Source organism: Metopolophium dirhodum, chromosome 5 (genome assembly GCF_019925205.1).
Source record: "Metopolophium dirhodum isolate CAU chromosome 5, ASM1992520v1, whole genome shotgun sequence".
Classification (NCBI taxonomy): Eukaryota; Metazoa; Arthropoda; class Insecta; order Hemiptera; family Aphididae; genus Metopolophium; species Metopolophium dirhodum.
The window spans coordinates 36,878,472-36,897,356 of NC_083564.1; the positions used below are offsets into that span (position 1 = coordinate 36,878,472).

The window sequence follows — 18,885 nt, forward strand, 5'->3', positions numbered from 1 at the left end:
TCTTAAAAAATAATAGTGCCTAGGTAGAAGACTGTTGACATCTGACATATGCAAATCATATTTTAATTAAAACTACCCATAGGCTATAGTTATAGTCGTATAGCTGTTTATATTTTGTCGAATGTCCGTACATCACCTAGAGGTGTATAATATGGCTATACAGCATACTTACTTAGTAGGTAATTTTTCTCAATAAAATTATTGTTTTCTTATTTTAGATTCTGAGCGGAGCGGAGCAATGAATGTATTGATTTTACAATGATGTTTTTTTTTTTGTGTAATTCATCACTTTTTAGCAAAGTTGGGCAAGTAATGAAAATAATTAACTATAGTTAAGTAAAGTAAGAGGACACAACATCGATAAGTTAAAAATTATTATGGAAAAAAATATTAATTTACCTCAGTTTAAAGAAAGTTGATCTACATTTTTAATTAGTATGTTGATTACATAAATAGTGACTGTGTTCTTTCTAATTTCCTAAATTATAATAAACAATTTATTGAACATTCATATAAATGTACAGTGTAAGTACCTATTTATTTTACTTTACATGATTATTAAATATTTAAACGATACCAACACATTCTAATTAATAATTTAACAAATATTAATTTTTTTCATATAAAATAGCAATTTAAGGTCATATAATATTATGCCTATCTAATCTACTAAAAAAACAAAATAACAGAAATATTAATATTATTTTAATATTGGATTATTTTTATTTTTGCATTAATATTTACGTACAAAACCATAAAAACAAAACTTAAAAAATTTGTTAACTTAATGGATAATTTTTAAATAAACTGAGCAAAGTTAAGTTATTTTAACTGTCAATTAAACTAGTTCAATAAGTTGATTAGAAAATTAACTAATTAATTAAATTAAAAAGTTAAAAAAATTAACTTTTCAACTAGTTAATAGTTAGCCCACCTATGCTTTTAAGGACAGTAAAAATGCTTAGATTTTCTTCAACCATATCTTTTCTGATAGAAAAGTGAATATATTTGGTACTTTAAGGGGGTCAAAAGTAAAAAATTTCTTAATAGTTTTCGAAAACACAAGGAAAACAAAAGAAAAATTAAGAAAAACAGCCATAGGAATTTTTACGCAAAATTGGTTTTTGATAAAATCGATTTTGGTTTATGGTGTAATTCTAAATCAAATGATAACAAAAAATATTAAAATACACTCATAAAATGTGTAAAATATATATATTAAATCTTTAAATGTAATATAATATATTAACCATGGCATACATAGAAATTCCCAATGGATTGGGGTATATGAAATATATATAAATATTTAATAAAAACACCTGTCTACCTCCTAGCCTATGTTTACGCCACTATATACAAGTATGAATATTAATTAAAAACGTTATGTACTTGGTGCAATAAGTATTACCACAATCGTAAATATTAAGTATTCTTGCTCGAACTTGGGTTAGACATTCATAATGACCTCATCAATGAATTTATTATTTTTATGCAACATGAGTACATTTAATATTTATTTAGGTGCAATATTTTTCATTTAGTATTATACATAATATTATAGTCTATAGACACCCATAGGCAACAGTTTCATGATTAATATTACAATTTTTATGGGCAAAGTTAGCATGTAAACATGTGTTTATCACCCACGCATAATATATTCTTATATAGTCATTTTTATCCACCTACAACCTGCAATGGTGGTCTCTTGAAGGTTAAATGGTGCTAACAATAACTTTTGTTTTGTACTTTCCGGTTCTAAGGAATTGTATTTAATATAAATTATAAGCAATTAATAGAATTACCACAAAATATCTTGGGTAAGAAAATAAAAATTGTATACATTATACAGTAAATATTTGAAATTGTATGTATTTACAAAACAGATTCAAAAAATAATAATAAACAACTATTAAGTAAAATTTAAACTTAACTCTTATTAGCAGCCTTAACTACAGGTTTTCTTATAACATTATCATCATCTTCTTTCTCGAATGTGAAAGGCTTATCATAACCTAATATACGTTGATAATGCATTACGTCATCAAATGCTTGTGGATCCACAAATAGGGGGTATTCTTTTGCATAAAATGTGACCGTTAATTTCTGTGTTAAAGGTAATCTTACTTCAAATGGTTTAAATTGTACCTGAAAATAAATTTAATATTTTTAGTTAAATGTTTACTTATAATTAAAATACAGAAGTTATTTAATCAATTTTATTAATAAATGAACTAATATACTTTCAATAGTACATTTTTAGAATGTTTCTAAATTAATCACGCCAATAATTGCCACTAAAACATTTTTTCTATTAGTGTATTAATGCTAGCAAAGTTAGTTGGTCATTAGCTAGTTAATAAATTCATTTTTTTTTTATTTAGTTAGTTAATTTTTTAATCAATTTAACTATTTAAATTATCCATTGTAATAATTAAGATTTTTTTATTTAATGAAAAATTCCTGGATTAAAAAACTAGCACTGGCACTAAAATTTATACTACCCTGTAATTGCCTAAACCACTACAACAGTTTGTATATTTTTCTCCATATTAACTTTAAATTTATTTTGTTAACATTTCAGAATTAACATTTTTTACAATAACTTCACTAAGCCAAGTTAATTTATTTAATTAACTAACTCACTTTTTAAATACTAGGACTTGGGCTTGTATAATTTATTCATTTATTTAAATTAAATATCACTAAACAGATCAGTGATCTATTTAAATAATAATTTTATCACAGTGAATATAGATTTTAATGTAAAAACAAAGAAAATTATTTTATTTAGGAACTAAATAAATTTGTTTGTTAAAAGTAAAAATGAATTAAAAATATTAAATAATTTTACAACTCGGAACATAGTTTTTAAGACATTGGATTGAGCTCCTCTCTTAATTTTTCCCAATTAAAGCACAGGGTAATCTATTTTCCTATGAGCATGTAGTCTTAATCTAAAATAAACCTATTACTAATACTTGCCTTCTTAGGTTTTAAGAACAATGAAATAATTGTGGCATTGTACTCGTCAGTTTTTTTGTTATACTCGATAGACGTCACATATTTTCTTGTTACCAAATGAATGAGTGCTGGTGTAATAAATGTGAAGAATCCAGCAATGGTGCATACACCTATGGTGGCTGCTAAACTACTGCCCACTTCTGCAGCTTTTTGTATCACCATTGGCTGAATACACAAACCTATAGCGCTGGTCATAAATGATACAATTTTCAAGTTACGGATTCGTGGGCCCAATGTTCCAATGTAGATGTTTTTCCACTCTGCGTCGTTAGTCTGAACATTGACACTGTTTATCTTGGACTCGGTGGATGACTATAATTGGATACACGCATTAATAATGATTGTAAAAATGTATCTGTCGGAACTCACATGTTTGAGGCACACTGCTGCGGCTAAAGGATGTTGAGTATTTACTTTGTTCAAACAACTCCTAAACTGTGAAATACGACAAGTTCGAAATACGATTGAAGAATACATTATCTTACTATGTATAATATAAACAGATTTAAAATATTCTATAAAAGGGTGGACTATAAGCAATAAAGGTGGACACTAGACTTAGATGTATTGTGTAATTAGTAATTACAATGAAAATTTAAAATCATTAAATATTAATACAAGATTCGAACTTAATAGCACAGATTTTATAACTTTAGTTATTACTTAACTTAGTTTAAACTTTAATTTAGTTTATAAATTAAGTTTAATATAATCTGTGATAATAGTAAGATTTTTTGTGATAACGATACGCAATACACATGGACATGGACTACAGAGAAAGGGAATAGCGATAAGGAGGCAAAGATAGGGCCCGGCCGGCCCTCGTTGTAATCTATATTTTCAATTCTGAATTCACTATTATGGCTTATATTAGAATATGGTTCGATCTAATATCTTTAAGTATGAAAATTTAATGAAATTATCTAAGAGATCCCAAATAATTGTTTTCCCTTTAAAATGTGGTAAAGGAGTTTAAAGTAGTGGACAGACGGAGACAGTTGTATAATATCACGTATTCACGTAAACCACGAATTAAGAGAATATTTTAATTCGTGACGTAAACTAAAATTTATAATGATTTGTTTTATAATTCAATAAAATTTCCCTATTCCTGTATTTAAGTATTTTACTGAGTAAAATTTACTCCAGTCACAGCCTGTGGATTCGTTCAACCATAAAATCAGGCTGACAATGAAAATGATTTAGTATACGGCAGTGCCATCTAGCGACAAAAGTAAGTGACTGACGATTATCATCTATAGCAAAATATTATTATGGTTATATTATCCACAATATTCACAAAATATAAAGGCAATAGGCATAACATTTATTTAGGGGATTGCCAACGGTCAAATTATTTTCATAGACCTTATAGGCCAAGTATAAAGTTTATAGTTATTTCAAACAAAATGTACAAACCTTTTTTCAATCGTACATTCATACTACATTAGTACATTACCACCAAATATGCAATGATAGAGATAATTTATAGACTTATTAGAGAGTTTATAGACTCTCTAGTCTCTAGTCTTCATGGTTCATCCTTCATCATTAGCAATTTATTATCTTAGATTACAATAACATGTCATTGGTAAATAGAAAATAAATAATTCATAATGTAGAATCTTAGATCATATTATACTATTATGATACTATCATTTCACATTTGAGTAAAATCTTATAGTAGATTCTGTTGCCAAACAAAAATACCATTTACATTGATTATAATTAGGGTTCAGATTTAAAGGCAATTTAATCAGTAAAAAAAAGCATTCAAAATGTCAAAAAAGCCAAAAAAAAGCATTTAATTTATTTGATAAAGCAATTACAAAAAAAATGTACTAAAAAATGAAATAGTTTGTTTATTGTATTTGTATATTTAACTATATAGTGTGTATTAACGTTGACGGTTTGGTCTTATTAGTATTTTTGTACATAGAAAATGTAATCGGGGCGGCTGACGAACAATATTTTGAATCTATAGTAGGTAAGTATAAACTATAATCTATATGCATATAAATTATGAACATATTTTAATCTATAGATAGGCAGCAATGTAGCATCGTAGCATGGGTTCTTTTATAAACGTTAACTGGCCATACCGAATACCGATACCACTTAGCGATATCGGTAAATATCGCCGATAATAAAACCCATTAAAAATAATTGACAGCCGACAATGCAGTCTTCAGAAAATCTTATCGATTTGTACCATTTATACGTATGTCGTGTATAAAACTATTAAATCAATAGAAAATTAAACACAATAAAGGCAATTATAAGTGAAAAATGCACAAAAAGCATTAATCAGTTAAAAAAGGCAAAAAAAAATACGTCCATCATCTTACATATTAAATGACAAACATTTTTGTATAAAAATTATTTCTCTATTATTATTATTAAAAAAAATGTTTTCGCTTTCAAATCTGAACCTTAATTATAATGTATCCAGTATAGTAGCCACGCTTATGTCCGTATACATAATTGCATAGTACATTTATTTGTCACATACGGACATAAGACATGTTAAACTATGTCAGATGTCTCATGTGGCACACAAATTGATACGGGATATGGACATTAATAGTATGCATAGTACGTGACAAAACAAATATTATTTTGTCATTATAATATGTCTCCTAATCCACCTCTGTCTGCATCTGCATTTTTTATCAAAAATATATGCGGCGGGAGTTTTTTTTTTTATTATTTTTCACTTATTAGTAATGTGAATGTCAAAGTGTCAGTTGCAGGAGTATTGAATTTGGGTATTATTAAGCGCACCCGCAGAATAACATCTCACAAAGGGCAAGATTTAAGAATTACTAACAATCTAATATTAGTTAAAGTGATATTGATACCAAAGTACATGCATTTTAAAATTCCCAGGGGGGGCATGGCCTCGGACTTACGAAGGATATCGAACAATAGTGGGCCTTTGTGAGTTGTGGGTAATACGTACTACGTACGTTTCCTATACTAACTGAATATTGAATAATGGATATATTATTACTATTTGGCCCCGGGCCCAAAATTAAATTATTTTAATCCGGGCTTGACCACACATAAGACACGGAACCTGCGTAATAAATTATTATCAATAAATGAAAATAATATTCATACTATTTAATATCCAAAATATTTATTATTGACTACCATAGATAATATATATTATATTATCTATGTTGACTACGGACAACGGTTCACGGTTACCAACGAACAAGTTGCAACACGACACGACAAGAACCATGTCGAAGTAACTGGTTACTTCTTTATCTATGGTTCTGAGCGAACTCTATAATAATATGATACCACGGACTAAGATATCTTGTATGTTACCAATATACCATAATATTATAGAGTTCGATGAAAATGAGCTACAACTGTACTGAGGTAGGTTTGAGTTATCAGTAAATGCAGATGTACACCGTATTTTGGTTTTATATTATCCCTGGTATAATGTTTGGGTTCTCCTACGATTTTTTAGTTTTTTATGGTTTCTGGAATCTGTGTTTGGTGTTATGTTTGATATTAGTCACAGACCACACTACCACAGGTTGTTTTAAATGGGAAATTGATAAACGCTGTTAATTTAAATTTTAGATTATCTGAAAAATTTTAAATTACATTAATACAATAATACAATCTTACATCATGAGTTATTTAAGAGAAAACGGAAACACATAGGTACAATACATTTTTTAAAGCCATTGCGAATTGCAATATTTACTAAACATTTAAATGAATAACTAAAAGAAAGTCAATTTCGTTCCAAGTCACCAGTCCAGATGGCACTCAACAGTTTCTGTACGTATACATTTTATAAAATACTTAACTATAGTTAAGACTATAAAGTGCCTATTATTGTTTTATTAATATTAAATTCAGAGTACTGACTCTAATATCGAGTTCTAGAATACATGTAACTCCAAAATATATCTTTTAAATTTTAATGGAGCTACCATATAATTAAAATCCCTCAACATGCCAGTATGCCACTTGATAAATAATTTCTGCTATCAGTGGGTTCTGCATTATGGTTCAGGACGTGTAATGGGGTATACATTTGAATCGCAGAGATATAAAATGTTTTGCAAGCCATGTTAAGTATTAAGGGACTATAAATCCTCTTTTACAATAATTAGTACTATTTTTTTTTTTAATTTTCTCATGCGCCCTTTGTTTTAAAAAAATTCAAAATTTTCTCTTTATTGAATTTTACTATAATTTCTTATATTGGCATATAATAAAGCTAGTACATACTCATCTTTTCGATACAATTTATGGTTAATGCTGAATGGAAAAGTCGCAGCAAATTTTTTCGTGATTAATCCTAAATTTTTGATATGAAAATGTGCATTACATTGAATTGGTTTATCAGCAGTAGTACAATCATACATCACTTTTATATTATACGTTACACTTTAAGTTTTAATGAGCAAACTTTCTTATTTTATGGTCAATGTTGTCTTGTTGATTCATAAAATGTGATTTTTTTATATTTTATAAAAGTAATTTATATTTGATAAGATGTGTGAATTGTATTATTGTTGTGGTGTAGAGTCATTTAGAAGTTAACCATTGAGTGTAGTTTTCATAGATGTATGATATTTTATAAATCTGGAGAGAAAGAACAGAATTTGTATCAAAAGACCACTGCAGACTCAAGTACAATTGTTGCTTATATACCTATATTTTTATCATGATCAGCGCTTTAAAAGCTATTATCATATAATTAACTTGAATCATTTTGTTTTTTTAATATTATTATTTAAGTCTAAAAAAAATAAAAATACTAGTTAATACAGAAATTACTATTTTTAAAGATATGAACTATAATCATACTATAAGTCCAAAAAAATGTTATGTAAGATGTAACATTTATAATATATAGGTATAAAGAAAAGAATTGTATTACTTATACAATTACTTATTATATTACTGATTTTTTATTGATTATTAATACAACCTAAGTGAGTTAAAAAAATATTTTGGAGTATACATATATATTTTTGTTTGTAAGCGATAATTTTGAAATACCTCTAAAATATATTTACAGTTATTAGCTGGTTTTATGTCAATGGATTATAATTTGTAAAAATGTACTCTTTTTTTATTAGACACGTCTAGTCACTCACAGCTATGAGTGAATGTCACAGACAGTCAGAGTATGAGTCTGTAATTTATGTCCTTAAATTTGAGTTGTGTACAATTCCATAGAGGTTTTTTCTTTGGCCAGACAGCGTATTTGGTATTTATAAATTTACAGAAGAAATTATTTGCAATGTAGATATCTCTTTACAGTTTTAAATTAGATTATGGTTTAATAAAAAATAAATTTTATTATTTTTTGTTATTATTTAGCATCTCTTGTACTTGTTGTGAATTAAATTCAAATTAAAAAAAAAAACGTTCAAAACTTGTGAAAAAACTGACACAACAGTAGTATTATTTTTTTTTGTTTATCTATCAATACAAATTGTAACTTTTTTTATCATGTTGAAGAAAAATATGTATTTATTATTTCTAAACTTAATAACTTATGTAATTATTTTTCCTTAAATATTTTAGATGAAACCATTTGTTTTTATTGTCCCCTAATAAAAATGTTATCGGTTCTAGTTTCTATTGTTTATATCTAAAGCTATAATAGTATGATATTAGTTTCTTGTATGACTATAAATATAAGAACAACTTCTAATGATTTATGTATAAGTTATACATTTATTTAGTCCTTCATGTTACATTATTTGTGTATGGGTCAATTTATATACTTTTTTACTTTGCTTTAATTTTGTATACTGTTATACTATATCATAAAACATTTTAATGAAATCCAAGCGTAATATGGACGTATATAATATAATTTTTTATAATTATGTTTTAGGCCAGTAACAGTCAACAGATGTCCTGAGATTATGAATGATTGAAAAAGTTACTTAAAAGTTGGATATACCTACCGAAGAAATAATAGTTTGTTTAAAGGTATCTTAGGGTATACAGAAACAAATTATTTCCATATCATAGTTTAAGAAGAACCTTGCTATTTGCAGCTATAACAGATCACAAATGTGTACAGTAACACTATTACTAATCATAAACACAACATCCAATACTAACTAAATTTAAGTTACATAAATCTAACAAAGTTTATCAAGTTTTACCCATTACATGGATATTATATAAAAGTGGTAAATTTTAGGTAGGTACTTGGTGTTCATATATAGGTACTGAAAATATTAGTTTAGGAAAGATTTATTGGAGAAAATAATTATTTCTAAATGGAAAACCCAGTAGAAAACTTAAATAATTCCAAAAACATGGTTGGAAAATTAAAAAATAATGTTATAGACAAGGCTGTGACTGAAATTTCCACTTTATTATCTTTTGAAAACTCACAAACTGAAGAATTAAATTCATCAAATAATAATCATGTTAAAAATATTCCAATTGTAAATAAGCCGGCTTTAGGTGATGTATGGAATGTATATGTGTCAAATATAAATTCATTAAAATATTTTCATGTACAGAACATGGACAACTATGAATATATTCAATCAATCTGTTCAAAATTGGATAAATATGATTCAACGTCGAAGAAGCTTCCAAAAGTAGGACATTTAATTGCTGCTCGCGATCTCAATGGTACATGGTACAGAGCAAAAGTTCAAAGCATAACGGAATCGGGACTGAATGTATGCTTTATTGATTTCGGGATTTCTAAAGTACTAGTTACAGTTTATAAAGATTTACCAAAAGAACTTGCCAGTATAAAACCAATGGCTTATCATTGTTATTTTAAAAGTGTATCAAAAGAAGATGAAAATAGATTTTTAGATCTAGATTTATTTGATTCTATTTATAAATACTACAGTTCTTATAAAATAACAGCAACTTTTTTAAGCAATAATGATCCATATTTAGTTACATTATCACATAACGGTAAAGATGTTCTGGATATTTTATACAATTTACTTTGGGATGGTATTGTTCCTAGTATATCTGATGATCCAATAAATCATGCAAAACTTATAATGCTGAATAAAATATTTTCAAAATCTAAGACAGGAGTTGTCAGTGTAGAACCCATTTTTTCCAATAATCATTTTTATGTTGAAACCGAATTTAGTTATCAAATTGGCAAAACTATTACAACTGAAATCAAAAATCAGACAAAATGGATTCCAGTATTACATCCTGAAGAGGGTCAAATAGTGATTGCTAAAAATACCAATGATTTAAAATTATATCGGGCAAGAGTCGTAAAGAAATATGAAGATTCTGAAGAGCATAAATGTTTTTTAATCGATTGCGCGACGTTCGAAAACTGTTTTGAAATGTTTGAACCTACCGATTATCTACGAACAACACTTCCAGTCAAGATACACTGTTCTTTAGATATATCCATTAATTTTAGCGGTGATATACAAGAAAGCATGAATCTTGCTTTTATTAATGAAATAGCCGAAAGCAAAGGCAAGTCAAAAATCATAAAAATTAAAAAAATTGGAAATCCTTGTATAATAGACTTGGAGATCAGTGATTTAAATATCATTCAAGTTATTAAACCATGCGAAGTGAGAGTGATCAATGATAAACATTTTAATTCTTTTAAAGTTCGGTTAAATTCTCCCGGAGTAAAAAAAATCACAGATGTTCTAAGATCTACTAAAACATTTTTTCCTATTTCCAACCCAAATATTTTTCAACTATATGTTACTAAAATTGACCAACAATACAAGAGAGTAAAATATATGGGTGAAATTAAAGGAGGCTTTAAAGTAATGTTAGTAGACGAAGTACCTATTAAGATAGTAGTCGATCAACTATATGCAATTCCTAAATCAATAGTAAATGTAAAAACTACAGATTTCTATTGTTCTCTAGGACTAAATAAAACTGATTATTCTAACAAATTGTTTATTGACATTTGTAATAATGGCAACGTCAAATTTAAAATGGTTGTCATTACAAATGATCATATAAATGCTCATATTGTTAAACTTTTTTTAAATTCTAAAGATATAAAATCAATGATTTGTAACCAACCTTCATAATATTGAACTGTTTTTTTTTTTGAACATTATTATTATTGTGAATTATATATAGAGGGTCATTCACCAATCATGTTCACTCTATTTTTTCCTTTAATAATGAATTTTTTCATATTCTGATTTTTTAAATTTTTTAAGTATACTCAGACAATTTTTCCAAATTCTTGAATTTTTGTGTACTACTTTAGGAGTGTTCTATGGCATACAAACTTTTGCTATTCAAATGAGAGCCTGCCTTTTTTACTGTAAATTATTTAGTTGATAATTTTTTTGAAAGGTTTGATGTAACTAATTCAAAATTTGAATGAGTTGTTTCTTAGTTATTAAAATATTTGTACTAAGGATAAAAGTCCTTAAAAATGGTTTTAAAAAATATACAAAATAGACGTAAAATTGGATTCAGTTTTTATTACATTTGGGCTATTTTTACAAATTTGGAATTATTAATATTAATGACTAAAATTGTCAAATCACCATAGTCCCTATATCTTATAAGCCCATTACCTACAGTGGGCATTTTATCCTTAGAGCACAAAGTTAAATAACTCAAAAACTACTCGTACAAATTTTGATTCTGATAGGTACTTCAAATTTTTCTGAAAAACTATCCACTGAATAATTTACAGTTGAAAAGGGGGTTCTCATTTAAAAAAAAGAAGTTTGTATCTCCACAGGACACTCCTTAAAGAGTAAAAAAAATGTCAATAATGTGAACATAATATAAACATTCCAAAAATTGGATTTTGAATAACTGCATTATTGAAGAAAAAAAAGGGGGTTAGCTTGCTTGGTGAATCACCCTGTATAACTGTCACTAACTTGTAACGATTTTTGCATATCATACCACATGATTATGTACAGTCTCTTATGGATTCTTAAGTCTTTCAAAATTGTTCGACTTTATGGCGGGTCCACACAGAGTCTGGTTTATTTTTCTTTGTGTTTTTAAACAATTTTTGTGTTGGGAAAAGTTAAGTTTTGTAATCTTACCCAGTTTAGACCTAGCATTATATGATATTATTGTGTATTGTATTATAATTATGTAAAATGTAATATTTTGTATACCAAAAATCTGTGTTGTGATAAAAAATAAAAAAATAATATAAATGTTTACATTATTTATTTGTCTATTTTGAGTTGTAGTTTTATAGTAATTTATAGCTCCTTAATTATTTTTTAAATTTAGTACAATGTAACATCATATTATGTCAGAGGGTCCCCTGGTTCATTATTATGCTCACCGGTCAATGGTCATCACTTTTTGGGAGTTCAGACTTTAGACCCCACTCCTATTAGCAAAAGACTTACTAATACTAACAAATTTCGAATACAGAGTGGATATTAATTATTAAACATAAAAAAAATAAATGTTAGCCAATCGTATTTGGCACTAAGTTCATAATTCATATATATATTAAAACATACTTATGTGTTAAATGTAAATATTATACTATTTGCTTTATAATTATATGGATTTACTTGTTGTTTAAAATCTGACCAACAAACTTATAAATACTACCTAGTTGCGTTACCAAGTAGAAACTTTTTAAAATAAAGATGAATGATTATAAATAAAACGTAGATACATAAATAAAACATAAATAAATTCTTTGCGCAGTAGCAATATTGTTGAAATTAGTTATCATTAGTTTATACTCGTGGTACCGAAAACTGAATTACCAAGGTTTTTAAGGGGATAGCAAACGGACAGTTTTTGAGGGGTTCGAATTATACAATTTTCAATTTGCATGCATGCTGGTTTTGTAATTGTGTGCGTAATAAGTGATCATTATTGTGTGTGACTGTGTGCAAATGAAATAGCGAATCGCCCTCGTACAAGTCACCGCCTCGGCGTTATGCCCGTAAACAATTTAATTTAATATATTGTACTTTTTGTTAATCGTACCCATGGACCTGATTACGCGATTAGACTTCTGAAAACTGATTTGGATTCGTTATTATGTCTACTTGAGATCGACCAGGACTCATTTTAAGATATTTAATTTAATTTTCAAACAATATAACATTTAAACAAGATTACTACGAGTTTAGGAACAACATTAAAAAAAAGATGATTGGTACAGTATGGTTGAAATAATAAATTGTCCGATTCTAATCTCGTCGTCGCCGCCCGAGATCTGTGTGTTAGTCGTAAATGATTATTAGTATGTGTGGCGCCAATGCAGGTCAATTGTAACGGTACGGAGGGCTCTCGCAATGACATGTCAGCATTTAATATTGTGATTATGAAAACATTTTTATTTTTCACTCAAACAGACAACTCTAATTCCAACGATTACCTCGATTTACATTCTGACAAAATATTCTAATTTTCCATAGTATGTACGAGAGATCGATCGATCCAATTTTTATAGTTATATTTAGTTGAATTAAATATTTAAGTTTGAAATTTTGCAAATTTAAGACAATTTTAAGGGGTATGCATACCGACTGTTTCTAAGGAGTTCAATGTAGGCAATTTTCTATTTGAGTGCGGGTCGTGTAAATGTGTGCGTAGTGAGTGATCATTAGTGTGAGTGACTGTATAAAATAAATAGCAGAGCGCACCCGCACGTGCACGCACATGACAATATCGCAGCATTTTACAAATGTGAATTTTAGTGAAACACTGAAACTTAGTTTCGTATTTCAAATAATATAGCTTACTGAGTGACTTAGCAGTATGAACGCTTATTATACAAAATTAAGAGAAGAAGTTTATCTAGGTTTGTATATAGGAGTCGATTTTAAATATCCAATATTTAACTCTAAAACTTGTGATATTTTTATTTACTTTTTGAATTTGAATTATTGAGTTTAGTAATTAAAATATTGATAAGTGACTTGTATACACATAGATTAACTTCTCTTCAATAATATTTATAATAGGTGTATTTACTCTCAAACCACTCAATAAACCATATTACTCGAAATAAAAAGTACATTTTCATAGAATTTTTCAATACCTTTAACTACATTTACTGCAATCTAAATTATTAAAATTAAAATTGTGGCTCGATTTATCCCTCATACATACTAATGATAATTAGAATATTTTTTCAGAATGAAAATCGTAATATTTCTTAACACGTATCGTTGGAATAAGAAACAGTAGTTTTTGACAAAGAATATGTGCATTCATGTGGCCCCTTAACGTAATTATTTTCGGGCAAAAACGGATTGGCAACTCTAATGCATCTTTGATGGCGTATCACAACGCCTTAAAATTTCAATTTTAGTTATTTGTTGTAAATCAAAAATGGTTGTTCGCAGAAACTTCCAGTATCTACTACACTATTAATTTATTTATTGTCTATACCCAATGAAATTTTTAAAATATTTAGACCGAGTTTAAGGTATATTTATAGCCTATAGTAATTTAAAATGTTCTAATTTTTTTAGTTTTGTTTTTATAAGTATTGAGTTTATGGGTTTATGAGTTTTGGTCAATGGATCAAATGCTTGGAAATAATTCTGCAAACGATTCTGCATAAATTGTAATAGAAGTTTAATAATATTAAAAATAAGTAGGAATAACTTTTTTTATAATCGTTTGAAGTTCAAATTTTAACAAATTTTGTCAAATTTATACATTTAAATTTTTACTTTTTATAGCCAAGGACTGATACTTGATTAATAGTTTCTTAATAAGTTGTTCTTATCTCTTTTACAAAGCATTGAAAATAATAAGCAACATTTGAAGTTAAAATGTTGACAAAATTGGATATTTTAATGACAACCAACGATTATTTAGTTGTACTATTCTGTCAAAAATTATTATTCGTGGGACTTGGAACTTTTTATAATCACGTACATTATTCTTTACCAATCACATAAATATGTTCATTATGTTTACATTCATATTTGAAAGCTATTTATACCACGAACTTATTCAGACGATATACTATGTACATGCAATATACTATTGCATAATATATTACTATTATATTATTATATTTATATGTTAAATAGTAAATATCTATATACCTATACCTATGTATCAACAATATAATATATTAAAAATATTTTTTTTCATCTGACGTCCGGTACCATATACCAAGCGTAGAATATGGATAAGTATAGATTAAAAATAAAAATTTTGTAAAAAAATACATTTTGATAAATATTGTTGCTTGATTATGTAGTAAAATTATAATATGGAAAAGCATTAGATTTATAATAAATATTATGCAGTTGAATGTATTATGTATGAATTATTCTAATCTGTTTAAAGTTGAAAAATTAAGTGTTAACGATTTGTAATTTTATACAATAACACTTGACTACGATAAACGACCATACGTACTATGTTCGTTTAATATTATTCAATATTATCTAATACGCTTATGTTTAAGGGGGTTGGAGCGTAATCCCTTCTAAGGAGTAAAAACTTGGCATTTTATATTTCAAGTTATATGGGTCTTGTGAATGTGTTGAAAGTAAATGAGCATTAGTGTGTGTAATTCGTAGTACCGATCACGTTGTATAAGAGCATCATAATACGTCTGTCATTTTACCTATGCACATGCACATTTCACCACTTATTACTTTATAAAATTACAACATTTTTTTTTCAAAAAGTTTCTTCAATCACTACGCTTAGTAAGATGTTCCGATTTAAATTTTGAATTCTTCTCTAAATTCACTATGCTTTAACTGTCGTAAATTTTTCATATTCTATATCAAAATTTTAATTATGAATATGATCCATTTTTACTCTGTTTGTTCGTAAATTTCTAAGGAAAAAAAATAAAAATCGGAAAAATGAAACTGTCAAAGCATAGATAATTTAGTGACGACTTCAAATCTACTTTAAAAATTATTGATTTGAAGTTGTGAGCTATGTTTTGGATCGAAAATTAATCACGCTTCAGGCCCCTTAATACGTATTTTATGTATATATTAATATTTAATATATTATTATAAATTATAGCCTTATAGGTAATCAGTAATCACTACCTAATCAATGGTCATCTTCGTTCGAAAATTTGCTATAAAAAAAATATAGTAGGTGGTATACCTAACAATATAGATATCGAAAATTAACAACATAATATTATCAATGTTAGGACATAAGGTAATCACTAAATAGTAAATACCTCCTCTATAATTTATTATTATTGTAAATAAAATCCGGAATTTTGTTTGAACACTTTAAATATATTAAATTTAGAGTAGGTGAACTATCATCAACCTACCGAAATTAATAAAAATTAATTCTATAATTTGATAAGATCGATTAATGTTAATTGGATATATCTGCGTGGCTGTTTAGTATTTTTTAGATATTTTTTGTTATTAATGTTTTTCAGGTTTTTTTAAAAATATTTGTCGGTTATTTAGAAAAATCAAAAGTGCAATTAACGGAAGTGTGAGTGTTGTTATTATATTCGAAATCAATTGGGGATTGTAATCAGGAAGAATCATTTTCCGTTTACTCAGTTGTGTATACCTACAATTAGATCTTACGAATGAAAACGTGACTTGTAATTTTCATCTTACCTATATATTATATGTACAAATAATAATTTAAAAATAAACGAAAGCGTATATTCTGGTTCACACAAATAATCGCTGTATTGCATTTATAATTTGTATCATTTACTACAATTCTGTGTTTGTACACGTAAGACGTAACAGTATATTATGATTTTTTTAATAATTGTTAGTAGGTAGATAATATATTACATACTGGTATAATACCGGACGTCCGACGTATACAATACTGTCTTTGAATTTTGATTGCTATAAATTGAATGATTTCTAAGTTATTATAACTTATAACAAGGTGTTTACTAAGTACCTACTTCCCTAATTGATTTATATATTTTATATTGAATAGTATAATATGGTTAATTAATAAATAATAATAATAATAATAATAAGTTAGGTAGTTACCTACTTACCTATTATACATATAGGTTGTATACTATAGTACCTAAAGATATAGATGTAAAGTTCATGTTCTTGTTAAGCTGTAAAGGTCAACACTTCGTTTTATTTATGATTAAATCCAAGTAGGTATTATCACTTTAGTACTTTACTATATTTTGGTCACTAATCACAATAGAATAATAGATACTCACTAGGTACTATAACTATCATTGATGATTAAAAATTAAACATAATAGGGGGACGGAGTGGCCGAGCGGACTAAGGCGTCGGCTGCGACCCGAGTTCGATACCTCGGCCGCGGGCGGCATTTTTCTTTGGACAAGTCACGGTGTCCGGAGAACAAGTGCCGCCATCCCCCACCCGGGGCATGGCAGAAATCAGTGCCGGCACTAGGTATTGCGGGGCCCTGGACATAGGTAACAGGTACCCAGAGGAAGGCAAAATTCTAGCTTTTTTTAAATCAGGATTATTTAAAATTAATGCGGTTTTTATTTGAATTTCAAACATTAAAAATAATATTATCAAAATATTCTTTTTTTAATTATAATATGTTAACAAAAAATTATTTACAAATAATAAAATAATATGCATGTGTTGAAAATTATAAGTTAATAAATTCGTGGTGGGCCTATTATTTAATTAATTAATATTTATTTTAATAATTACAACTTATAAAAACATCAATAAAAAATAAATAAAATCATCAAAATGTTTAAATGATATAATAAATTGTTTAATATCTAAGGACGCGGCGGCGGTAGACAATAAACTACATTAAAACTAATCCTGATACACTAGATACGCACGCAGTAGGTAAATATTATTTAATACAGCTATACCTACTATACATAAACTAAATTGTAATAATAATTTCATAAAATGAAAACTTAATTTTATGATATTATGCAGAAATTGTTGAAAAAATACTGTAAGGTGCAAATCGGATTCCAGTCAAATACTCAAATGTTGAACATAATATAATCAAATAAATGTTTTGAGAATATAGCTCTTGCCTCTTCTATAATACGGTCATACGACAATACGCGGAGAGCTTTTCCAAACAAGGAACAGAAAAAACAATGACTATAGAGATAATAAATATTTATATTATTAATTATAGTATACTCCTACAATCCTCGAGTATCCTCAAAATATTACCCCTTCATCGTATCGATAACGATTTACTTTGTACTATGGCTAAATTTAGATATCATTTTCCAAATAGCTAATGATAGAAATAGTATTAATATTATACATGTGTAGTATATAACAATAAGTCAATAAATGTATGGATTTATAATTTGTTAATATAAAATATCAATGTGTTTCGCGGTATTAAGATGATAATTAAAAATTGCGGGGCCCTTTAACAAGCGCGGGGCCCTGGACATATGTCCCATTTGTCCTCCCCTAGCGCCGGCACTGGCAGAAATCTACGGGTGCCCCATTCGAAATTCTGTCAAAACAACCGTGTACCAACCTACCCAACCTAAAAACCCTACAGTTCCCACCTCACACCCAATGGACAACGTTGCCGCGGGTTATCTAATAAAAAAAAAAAAAAAACAATACAATACAATAGGCACCTATTTATATTGTGTCTATATACATGTTATTTACAGACTTGTGTATTGAACATACTTGAAAAATGAAACTGATAAATAGGTATTTTGTATCAATGTACCATGTATGCGCATACCTATATAGTCTATAGGAAGTGGTCCCCAACCTCTTCTATTCTATGCCCCTTTGTAAATTTTCAAAAATCTCAAGCCCTCTCCTATAAATTGAAAATAATTTACGGTCGTCGTGGCCGCGATTAAGTACCCTGGCGGAGATAATGAGTGTTTACTGTTTAGCGGTTAAACATTCGTAATATTTATCAATACTCGATAACCGGCCGTTATATTTT

At 27.6% G+C, this 18,885-nt stretch overlaps 2 protein-coding genes across 2 annotated transcripts; one reads left to right on the top strand and one right to left on the bottom strand.

Moving 5' to 3' along the window:
- Nucleotides 1-1,856: 1,856 nt before the first annotated feature.
- LOC132945533 (transmembrane protein 70 homolog, mitochondrial) lies at nucleotides 1,857-3,757 on the bottom strand. Its single transcript, XM_061015307.1, has 3 exons — nucleotides 3,394-3,757; nucleotides 2,986-3,336; nucleotides 1,857-2,148 (listed from the first exon to the last, which is right to left on the bottom strand). Exons 1-3 carry the CDS (start codon nucleotides 3,499-3,501, stop codon nucleotides 1,930-1,932), a joined length of 678 nt encoding a protein of 225 aa, XP_060871290.1. The 5' UTR covers nucleotides 3,502-3,757; the 3' UTR covers nucleotides 1,857-1,929.
- Nucleotides 3,758-6,363: 2,606 nt separating this feature from the next.
- Nucleotides 6,364-12,191, top strand: LOC132945400 (uncharacterized). Its single transcript, XM_061015130.1, has 2 exons — nucleotides 6,364-6,831; nucleotides 8,912-12,191. Exon 2 carries the CDS (start codon nucleotides 9,306-9,308, stop codon nucleotides 11,079-11,081), a length of 1,776 nt encoding a protein of 591 aa, XP_060871113.1. The 5' UTR covers nucleotides 6,364-6,831; nucleotides 8,912-9,305; the 3' UTR covers nucleotides 11,082-12,191.
- The last annotated feature ends 6,694 nt before the right edge of the window (nucleotides 12,192-18,885 follow it).